This window comes from Pantherophis guttatus, chromosome 4, assembly GCF_059756535.1.
Source record: "Pantherophis guttatus breed Tessera chromosome 4, ASM5975653v1, whole genome shotgun sequence".
Lineage (NCBI taxonomy): Eukaryota > Metazoa > Chordata > Lepidosauria > Squamata > Colubridae > Pantherophis > Pantherophis guttatus.
In genome coordinates this window covers 133,877,693-133,889,644 of record NC_142066.1, presented here as the reverse complement: position 1 = coordinate 133,889,644, position 11,952 = coordinate 133,877,693, and the positions used below count along the sequence as shown (strand labels likewise).

Genomic DNA, 11,952 nt, shown 5'->3' with positions numbered 1-11,952 from the left:
GTACTTTTGTTTCCACATGGAAACCGCTTCTGAACTTCATGCTTGATGTGGAAAAGAATGTAACTTTCACTTTGGGTTTTATAGATTAGATTGAAAGATCTTTATAGAAATGACTTGTTCCTACAATTATGGAAAAGCAAAAAGCTGTGATTTGATGTTAATGCCTTATTTTACTGTAACAGAGAGCCGGAAGTCAACACTTCTTTTTCTTTATTTCCCCCTATCTTTCTTCACTTCACTTCCCCATTTCCCCTCCCCCCTCACTGTTCTTCTATTCACTTTTGTGTTTTGTATTTTATAATACTCTATAACGTAATAAAAAAAGTAAAATAATAATAATAAATAAATTAGGACCAAAAGTTTTATGGCTACATAGGATCTGCTTAGAGTGTCCCAGAATCTAACAATCTTCATATTCTAATAGTAACATTGTTGATAGCATATATTTAAGTAACCATATAAGATTACTAGATTCTAGTAACTAAATGCTCCATAAAGGCCTGCTAGAACAGAAGAGTGGTATAGCTAAGCTGGCATCTGTCTGGAGCCCCTTAGATGCCTATTCAGCAAGAGCTTCTGAATATGGGGATCCAAAATATCAACCTAATCTATTTACTTTCATATGACTGAATGTGCCTGGGTTAATAATAGATAAAATAGTCTCCTCAGGCAGGGATGGGAAGCTTTTGGTGGTCTTGAGATACATTTAATGATATCATTTCTTTGAATTCATTGGAGAAAAAATACATAATGAAAACATCAAAAAGAGTCTGTTAAACTAATCAGCTAACTCCAAGAAAATAATGTAAACCTAATCTTCATGGTATTACATGAATGTAATCCAGTTAGATCTGTTGTGGAAGCACCAAAGTCAATCAATCAATCAATTTATCATTTACATAATTTCTGTAATTGCCCAACTCAACCAAGTGAGTTTGACAATTTACTTATCTAGTCCTATTGCCTATTGCTGCTTCAGCTTATATGGAATGATCTAAAAATGTCACAGCACCTTAGTAAGTGTGATTTTTGCAGAAGGGACCATGGAGCACTAGGTACTTCCTGGAAATAGGTCAGGAATCCATGTTGCAGAAGGTAGTTCTGTATTGCTAAAGCCAGTGGGAGCATTTGAGTGGACTATTGGCTGTCTGGTCTCATTTCTACAACACAACCCAAAGTGGAGAAGATGAGTGTTATGGTGGGGAGGTGATAATGTAAAATAGATGGAGCATCAGCCAAACCTCTAAAATCTAATAGATCCTTGATGGAGACAGCAGCAGGGCAGTGAGACTGAGAAATTGAGTGATTTGACTAATCAAGTAGACAAAATAATGACAGTGGTAGCAGGATAGTTAAAGCAAGGAAGCAGCCAAAATAGGAGGACTAAAGCCACCAGAAGGCATTAGGTGAAAAGCACTACTGCCAATAAAGGTATGGAATTCAAGTGAAATTATCATTTTTGGAGGGACCAAAACTGAAAGTATCCAGTTATGTATTTTATGAGATGGAATAGACAAGAAATAAAATAATGTGAAGACTAGAGTGGTCAAAATATCAGGTAATATCAACAGCAATTCATAATTTACCTATCATAAATTATAAAACATTGCTTCTTGAAGGGTGGTTTTTCTATTTGGAAATGACAATGGAGTTGTTTGATTATCTGGCCTTTGGGATATTTAAGTTTTGGATCAAAAATAGGTCAGTTTTTCACTTCAGCTTTTGTAGTTTTCTGAACAGAAGTTCTCCATACTTCTGTATTGTATGACTCAAATGTTCTGCTTTTAAGAGCTTCATGGGATGCTAGATTTCAGAGCAGTGCTGCATAATTCACAGTCCATGCTATTGCTCAGTAAAAGAGCATTTACATTCAAATGAACATTTGTGTATAATTACATTGATACACTAACAAATCTTAGGCTAAGTGATTAATTTTACTTACTATCTTGGAATTACTATCCATTGAAATGTTTTGATAGGAACCATGGCCATATCAAGTCATTCACCCATCTATCTTGCTGTTACTTAAAATTCGAATAATTTAGTCATTAAGTCCTTGGGGGAATGAGGGAATTTCACACAGAAATTCTGATATTTTTCCTTCAATCACAGGGCTGAGGAACTTATGACAAAAATCAAGCTCATTTCACTTTCAGGAATATTGAGAAAAACATCTCAAGAGGAAAGATGTACCATTACTTGGTCTGCTTAAATTGGACAAACAATCATATGTGACCTCCAAAATCATTTTACATACTTAATGGAGCTTTCTTGAATCATAGATGTCCATAATTGGTAGAATGTTTCTTGACCTTTTCATGTAAGAATCATTGTAATATATATCCTAGAACAGATTTTATGAACAGCTAGTCCATAACTCACAACCATAATTGAGCCTGTAATTACAGTTTTAAATCATGCCAGCCATTAAGCAGATCATCAAATGATTGATCTGATTATACAACTTTTTTTGTGGTAACATAGATGCCAGTTTCTAGTAGAAAAGTTGTAAATTGCAGTTATATGATTGCAGGATGCTGTAAACAGCCTGTTGGAGAGTCTGTTATAACTTTGAACAGTTGCTAAGCAACCAATCATTAAGTAAGGATTACCTGTACAGATTCTTGATGTTAGAATTAGAACTGAAATTATTTTCAGGCACTTCAGCTGCCAATATGCTATTAAAGATTTTAATGACAGTAATAACAACCAATACTGGACTGGACTTACGAACAGTCACTTAGGTTATGATGGATCCACAAAAGTGTATTTATGACCTGGTTGAAAGTTCTGACAACTGCTTCCCTCATGCTTTCATGTGATTGTATTTTAGGCTTTTGGCAACCAGCCAACATTTAAGATCATTTGTAACATCCCACGGTCATGTGACTACAATTTACAATTTTGGAAAAAACTAGTGTTCACTTCCATTTATGGGCAAAAAAATGTACATTGTGCAAAATGGGTTTACTTAACAACAGCAGTGTTTGTTTAATGACCATGACATTCTCTTAACAACTGCCACAAAATATGATTGGTTTGATCACATGGGTGCCTTGACTTATAACCATCATGACAAACAACAGAAATTCTGGGCTCAGTTGTAAATTTGAGGACTACTTGAAAAAATTAAATTCAGTGATGGAAAGGAAAAAAACAGAAAAGTATAAAAGATGGAAAAAGGAAAGGAAAAAGAAGTAACACAAAGAAAAGAAGTCACTTCCAATTTATATTTACTCTATACATAAAGTATAAAAGGCCAGATTCTTTCTTTTTTAAAGACCTGTCCAAAACTCAGCTTGCTTACACGTTAAAGATAGATCAATTACTGAGAGGAAATAGAACATTCTGTGGAAACGCCATGGCATTCACTTGCTGTTCTTTACCTAGAAGGAAACCACCTTCCCTGTTTCGCAATATGTAACAGATGCTTGGCCCACGCCTGAAGTAAAAGCAACCTCATTGCACTATTGATTTCAACAAGGAAACAGATTTCACTATCCAGGTCCCTGAAGGTTACTGTTTACTGAGCAATACTTATGTTTAATGAAACGAACATACTCGTTATTTTTCAGAAAAGGATATATTGCTTGCCAAGATGAATTCCTTTAAAAAGAATTACATTAATAAACTAGAACATTTATTACGGCAATGAATATACCCCTGTACTTCCTAGTTAGATGTGATTATTATTTGTTATGGGCAAAATTACAACTAAAGTAACAAGATGCCTTTTTTTTTTGATGCATGAGTTTTTAATATATTAAAATCACAAACAAGAAGCTTAAAAAAAGTTTTGCTGGATTTTTGATGGTGAAATTGCAGAAATTGTAAGGGCTTTTGGTGGTGGTTGGAGTTGCAATGCAAAAATGGTTTGACATTTTCTTCTCCCAGCATGTTTTTTTCAATGTTGCAATCCACTTTACAGCCTTAGCTTTTTTTAGTGGCTTCTCATTCAAGTGTGGATCAGCACTTGAACCAGCTTAGTATTTCAAAGTCAGCCAAGATTCCCTGATTACTACATTGTGCAAATTTTAGTTGAAATCCTTCCATGGGATTTCTATGGTTAAAAGTCTGATAGGCTCTTTTCCCCCTTTTTGTTTTTCTCAAAAGAACACTTATCATGCTAGGTTTGGAAATCTTTAATCCTATATCAATAGTCCACATTTAGATAAGAGCTACAATGCAGAACAAAATTTTACATTTTCATCATTTCCATCCAAGGGTTCTGATATAGACTGAATATTATTTTTTCCGATTTCTTTTCTTTTCATTTTCAAAATATTATTTTTAAAGACATTTAAAGAGTGAAAATGAAAAGAAGTAGGAGAAAGAATAAAAAAATGCATAAGAACTTTGAGAGGAGGAATCTATGGAAAGCACAGTAGCTTTTCTGTTAGACATGTAAAAACATCAAGGCAGTGACCACAGCTAGGTAATCACATGGTCATGTCTACCATTTGCCTTCCTGGATGCTTCGTTTTTTCTTCATCTGGGATCTGATTGTAGCTAAAGACCCTTGACCATCTAAACAATTGAATTACAATGATGTGCTCATTTTATATCTTACATTTGCTTTTTTGATTGACTCCTATGTAAAAGAGGTGGATGAGCTTAAGATCCAGACTTTATATGCAAACCCAAGCTTCGTTTGTGGCCATTAGAACACCATCAAATGTTGCCACCAAATTTTAGTGTTAAATATATGCAAAGAGAAAGATATTATATTAATGAAGAAACCATATAATTAAGTTTTAATTAAATTATATGGTAATTTTATGCTACTTCTTTATTCTAGGTCCATTTTTTAAAAAGTGTGATCTCCTGGGCACAACTCAAAGGCTAAGTATGATCCTTTGGGGTGTGTGTGTGTGTGTGTGTGTGTGTTCTATTGCCTAATATTCCTTCTAGTTTTGTATGTTAGAGATGCTATTATGACATCCTTTTAGTTGGTTAATGGATTAAAATAATTAGTTAAATAATCAATTAAATACCATGGCAAGATGCTGAACAAGGTAAGTTAAAACTAATAACTTAGATGTTTAATTGTTTAGCAATCCAACAATTTTATTGAAATAGGTATATTCATAGGGTGTGGTCAAAAAAATCAACATGACAGCTATAATAAACTTAAAAAGCAGGATGAACTTAAATCATAATATAGTGATTATACTTATGGATACATTGTGGAAGAATCAAACTATAGTAAAAGATGCAGATATTATTAGGCTACATTGTCTAAAATATTCCTAACTTTAATGCAAGGTACACAGTGATTAGAGCTTTAATGCTCCAAATTTTTTGATCAGTTCTTAACTCAAAGCTTACCATTGAGTAAGTATCCTCAATATTATTAAACAGTATCAAGCATTTTCAATGCATGGGGATGACAATAAAATCATTATATAAGATTCAGAATTATTACAGTTTTGCACGGTTGTAGATGGAAAACCTCAACAGTGGTTGCATTTTATAGTTAACGGAAATGAACATCAGGAACTTCTAATAAAGAGTATTTTTTGTCCTTTGTTTTTGACAAAGGAAACATGAGGTTTACAATAGTTCCTATCACACAGTATATATATTGCTTCACTGGCAGCAGCAAAAGGACTCTCACCGAGAATCTGAAATTTTAAAATTACTTATTTTTCAGCAGTTCTATTCTGGTCACTAGTGCTTCCACAAAATCCAGGTTGCCTAATGCAGAATTATAAAGATTTGCAGAAAAATATTGCTCTCTGTTGTGGAAGAAGATTTAATATCAACCCTACCAGATTCCAGCAATAGAAAAATGTAAAAACTAGAAACAACTATTTTGTTGTTGTTACTTTTTTTAATGAAGATTTTGAATAGAAAAAGTGATACAGATGAATTGGATTGCTGTAGACAATAGACAAAAAATCAAAATTAGGTAGACTACAGGTGTTAAATTTGCTGTGTCAAGTAGCCATCATGTGATGTATTGTGACGGTTTTTCCCTTCACGGAGCTGGGGTGGGCATGGCCTGTACATGATGCATCTGGCCCATGGGCCACCAGTTTGATACCCTTGATGTAGACCTATACTACTTTTAACATAAAGTTATAGTCACTAAATCTTGCAAACCTGAATACATTTCCCTATTCTCTCCTTTTATCTTCATGTGAAGAAGAGAGGAGCTTATCTGAGATTTAGATCAGGGTATAGAAGGGGAACTCATCAAATTTGCAGATGACACTAAAGTGGCAGGATTAGCCATTGAAGGCAAACTGAGGATCCAAAAAGAACTTGACAAACTTGAACAATGGGCCTATCCAACAAAACAAATTTTAATGTGGAGAAAAGTAAAATTTTACATTTTGGCAGGAAAAACAAAGGTATAAGTACAGATTAGGTGAGATTAGCTCAAACAGTGACTGTGAGAGGGGCCTTGGAGTCCTACTGGACGATCACTTGAATATGAGCCAGCAGTGTGCAGCAGCAGCCAAAAAAGCTAATACAATCCTGGGTTATATAAACAGAGGCATAGAATCAAGATCATGTGTGAAGTATTAGTACCAGAGGTGGGTTTAAGCAAGTTCTGACCAGTTCTGGAGAACTGGTAGTGGAAATTTTGAGTTGTTTGGAGAACCAGTAGTAAAAATTCTGACTGGCCCCGCCTCCATCTATTCTTTGCCTCCCAAGTCCCAGCTGATTGGGAGGAAATGGGGATTTTGCAGTAACCTTTCTATGGATTGGGGAGGGAATGGTGATTTTACAGTATCCTTCCCCTGCCACACCCACCAAGCCACGCCCACCAAGCCATGCCACGCCCACCAAGTCACACCCACAGAACCAGTAGTAAAAAAATTTGAAACCCACCACTGGTCTGGAGGCTGAAACATACAAAGAACGGTTACAGGAATTGGATATGTCTAGTTTAATACAAAGAAGGACTAGGGGAGATATGATAGCAGTGTTCTAGTATTTGAGAGGCTCCTACAAAGACGAAGGGATCAAACTATTTTCCAAAGCACCAAAAGGCAAGGCAAGAAACTAACCAAGGAGAGAAGCAACCTAGAATTAAAGAGATTATCTGGCACCTCTGCATTAGCTTCTCGTCCTGTCCTTCAAGGCCATTCCCTCTGAGTTCTATATAGCCTTAGTCTCTCAATAATATGGAGCTAGAAATGTCATCAATGAATGGAAAAGTTAGGGGCAGGGCTAACAAAAGAGGATGTATTCTTTGAAAGCAGGCATAAGAATTTTGTGTGGGCTAGAGGCATACTGAATTGTGTGGGAATGTGTGTATGGGACAAAAGGCATTGAAGAGGCACATTTATGGGGCCATATTTATGAGTAGGTTGTTCAGGAAAAGAGCCAAGAGAGGCTCTTTTGGATCGATGCGAGGCCCAGCCATTTGCTAATCTTGTCATGTCATCACACACATTTGACTTCTGTCATTTGGACAGAAGGAGTGTCAGCCTGTGAACCACACCGTGAGCAGGTGTGTCCCTTTTTTTTTTCTTCTCCTTTTGCAGGGGAGAAGGGATATAGTTTTTTAATTATTTCTGAACTAGTGCTTTACTATTTCTTCTCTTATACTGGTAGGAAAGTACATCTCTACTTTTCACTGAATTGAAGTAAAAAAAATTTTTTTTAGGAGCCACTATAGGTTTCAAGGCTTCACATAGCTTTTGGGATTGTAAATTTAGATTGTAAAGTCTAAACTAAACATTTTTAAAGTCCCAGTTTTCATACAATACAACATTCAGCTGAAATTTGATAACCAGTTGCACAAAAAAAGTGGAGTGTTTTTCCAATGGCTTTGTTTGAGAAATGGAATGTGTTCATTTGTATGTTACAAGAATGTGTATCAGATTTCCAAAAGACTTCAAATCTCTCCATTAAAAAAGAAAATCAGCCTTACAATTTAATTTTATTCCTCCAATCATTGATTATACTGAGAAGACATTGTGTGAGAATTGAATGTTTTCTGAATATTTCTTTGGATAAATTGCCTCAAATTGAACAATGATATAGATAAAGATAGAAGCCAATTTGATGAAGAAGCTCCTATCTTATGCCGGAAGGCAGCAGGATAACCTTTGTCTAGTCATATCATAAGCAGTCAAATTAAACATCTTGGATATTACATAGATTCAAGGAACACTCTGGTAGTGTTTTTTCCAGGGTGATGTCTGGTTTCACAGTCTAACCTATACCCTTGGGATTCCCTGGCAATAGCTTATTCAAACACTAGCTAGATTTAAACACTTTATTAAGATTTACACCAGATGGATTTATAAAAACTTGCAGCCTTCATCTAGAAAAGTAGGCCTACATTAATTTCTACATACTTAGCATTTCAGACTTTTTCCCCCCTCACTAAAGAGCGAAAACAGCCCTTTTTCTTTTTTAAAATCTGAAATACATTTCTTGGCAGCAGCAGTGCATTCTAACCCATCTCTTTCCTGCAAATGGTGATTTCTCTCTTCCTAGCCTCCATCTTGATTTTAGAATCTCAGAGGTGAAAAAAATGCTGAACAATCATTGCTTTATCACCTGTAATTCTATGGAAGCAGACCGTCCTCTCCCCCACCCCCTTCAACAGTGAAATTAGCTTACGGAAGCAAAGTTTGAATGGCAAATTCCTGTTATTCCAAAATGGTCCATGCGGAAGCACATTTCCTTATCATTTGAGCTCCAGAATGTACCCACGGAACTATCAGTTCTCAGAAATGAGCCCATCTCTTCTCTTGGCTGGATTTAATAAGATGTGCTACAAAAGGAGCCCATGATATGATTTCTTGGTAGAAAGAAAGAGAGTGGAAACTGGCTAGCAATGTTGATCTCTTGTCTTCTCTTTTTCCTTTCTGCTCTTCACAGCGCTGTTTCACTTGTGGGTAAGTGGCTCTCAGATCTTTGCCATGAATGGGGGGTTCATATGAAATAGCATAGCATTCCTCCCATGCGAGAATATATATTTCATATTGATATTTAGCGCAATGATTTAACCCTAATGGTAATAATAGGCTGGGAAGATGGGTCTAATTAAATAGCATAGGTGAGGTTTCTATTGCACAGGGCTGTCATTTGCCAAATCTTTCTTTGGCTGTCTGAATATTAAATAAAATTTTTAAAAATCCAAACAACCATTCACCATCTCTAATACAATCATTGAAGATTGCAGAGTGGGTGGCTATTGTAATAAACCCAGAATAAATTCATATGGCATGAAATATGGATTTGTATCAAGAAAAAAATGTATATTTATTTCTAGTTAGCCATTCTGTTAAGATGCAGTTTTACATGGGTTCAGTAAGTTTTTAAAGCAGCAGTATGATAACTTCAGTGTTTCTAACTCTAAAAGCAAAAATAGTTCTTTTATATAAAATTAGCTCCTGATTACTATATTAAAACTACAACTTTGAGCCTACTTCTTTTCGGGCAATCTCATTTGAACTCATTGGAAGATACTGATTTATGATCATTATTTAAATGACTACTTTGTACATGATTGTAAAGAAAAACTTTCAGAATTTTCACAATTGGAGTAATGCAAAGATACCTTATATTTTGTTTAATGCATTAGCTAAATGTCTGAAAAGCATTTTGCTTTTTCTTTCACCTCCATAAAATCATAATTAAAGAGTTGAGATTGTACTACAGGTAGTCCTTGATTTACAACAGTTCATTTAGTGACTGTTCAAGATTACAACGACACAAAAAAAAGTGACTTATAACCATTTTTCACATTTATGACATTTGCAGCATCCCCATGGTCACATGATCAAAATTCAGATGCTTGGCAACTGACTCGTATATATGACGGTTGAAGTGTCCTAGGGTCATGTGATCACATTTTGTGACCTTCTTACAAGCGAAGTCAATGGGGAAACCAGATTCACTTAACAACCATGTTAGTAATTTAATAACAGCAGTGATTCACTTAACAACAGTGGCAAGAAAAGTTATAAAATGGGGCAAAACTAACTTAACAAATGTTTCACCTAGCAACAGATATTTTAGGCTCAATGGTGGTTTTAAGTCAGGGATTACTTGTATATTCTTTTAAGGTTTTATTGAAAAGAAAACCACTTTCATTAAATACAGAAGTATGAGCCTGTGTATTCATCCTTGTTTCCAAAGGAAGCCTTGATTATTCCTGATATGCAAAACTGCTGCAATCAGTAGAAGGAGGAATCAAAATAATTATATTGCTTACCTTGATATCATGTTCTCTGTCAAATCTTCTGCCCAGAATCTCAACTGGTATCTTCTACGCAGAAATCTGGTTCCTTATGCAGAACTCATGCATTTCCCAAAGTTGAGATGGTTATGTTCTATTTTGTTGTGTGGATAGCTGTGGATCTCAAGATTGGTTTGAACACCAAACACTCTTTTTTTTGCGGGGGGGGGGGGGTATAGCATAACCTTGAAGACAATCTTTAGCTTTCCTATTGCTAGGGAAAGGAAGGGAGGACCTATTTTCACAGCTGTTCTATAACTTTTTCTTGGGGATAGTTTTTCCACTGTCTGCTGGTTCTGTATATAATGTTTGGCTTATGGTTATTCTTATTATTATATACATTTTAATTAGTTGGAAGAGATACTTCAGATTGTGCCTGAGTGAGAATTTAAGCACAGGACTTCTTTAAAGTAGCTATGGTTTTTCTTCAGACACGTGCCCAAGCCTGAAAAAAAAGATACGCTGCTTACAAGACATTCTGAGAAGATATCCTTATGCATTTTGAAGCATCCCTTTCATACATGCATTACCATAATAATAATCATTCCACTGCCTGGGTTATTACCACAATTATCCCCATTGCATCCTACCTTTCTTCTGGAAGTTTGTGAAATTCTCCCCTCCTCTTATTTTCAAAACAATATTTACTATGGTCATGGACCAGTACAGAAGAATGATCTATAAAACTGGAAACATTTAAAAAAAAATCTAGATATTTCCATAAAACAGGACATTCTGCAAGCACTGCATATACCAGGGCCTGGTGGCTCAGCAGACTGATAGCATTGTGATTAACACCAGCTGTCTGCAATTACTGTAAGTTCGAATCTCACCAGGCTCAAGGTTGACTCAACCTTCCATCCTTTCTAAGGTAGGTAAAATGAAGAGCCGGTTTGTGGGGGCAATAAGCTGACTTTGTATAAATATACAAAAGTATGAAGGCTATTGCTTAACGCACTGTAAGCCGCCCTGAGTCTCCGGAGAAGGGCGGCATATAAATCAAATTAAAATAAATAAATAAATAAATAAAAATATACAGTATTAGCTTGTTTAATTATTTTGAGTATTGCTAGAACAATGCAATAGTAAGCTTTATCACTATTGGTGATAATTATATGTTTCCTGGTATTGTCAGTGAGAAAGACCAACTGTCAAACAGCAAGAGTTCGTTCTCATCAGCTGTATTCTGTTTCCTAATGGCTTAAGCCAAACACAACAACAGGCGGAAATTGGTTTATGGATGAGATAAGTCTAGGCCAACCTTTTACTGAAACAGAAGATTTTTTAAGTCATAATTCTGCAGAAAATCTATCTATTGCCTCTCAGGAAGAAAGTATAAAGTAAAATGAAGTGCAATTGATTTAGAAATTACTTACATGATAAACATAAACAATAAAAACTGGCTTTGCTTTATCTGACAATAAAATTCCAAAAGACCATCAGAGCAAACCAAAACCTCTTGCAGCCATCTAGTAGTTATCCATATTTTTGGAGTTCAAGGAGTAAAGTTAAATACAATAGTATTTCAAATTTCCAGGTAGGAATAGCACATTTGTATACTACAGTCTGTAGGAAAACAGATAGGTAGTATAATTTCACCAAAAGAGATTATAGTTTATTACAATTTGCAAAACTGTGACCAGAAATTTAGCTCTTAATAGTGATTATACTGTTTCATTTTATTTAAATCTGTCAATCCTATGAAAGTTTAGCGTGCTCAAATTCAGTATGTCTTAACTCCC

The 11,952-nt window shown here is 35.3% G+C and overlaps 1 protein-coding gene across 1 annotated transcript in view; it reads left to right on the top strand.

Annotated features, from left to right (window-relative positions):
• The first annotated feature begins 8,617 nt into the window (after window positions 1-8,617).
• The window catches only part of MRC1 (mannose receptor C-type 1), a 61,201-nt gene continuing 57,866 nt past the window's right edge, over window positions 8,618-11,952 (top strand). The window contains exon 1 of the mRNA XM_034401809.2: window positions 8,618-8,864. Coding sequence (XP_034257700.1) covers window positions 8,804-8,864 — 61 coding nt within the window. The 5' untranslated portion in view covers window positions 8,618-8,803. The remainder of the gene's footprint in view (window positions 8,865-11,952) is intronic.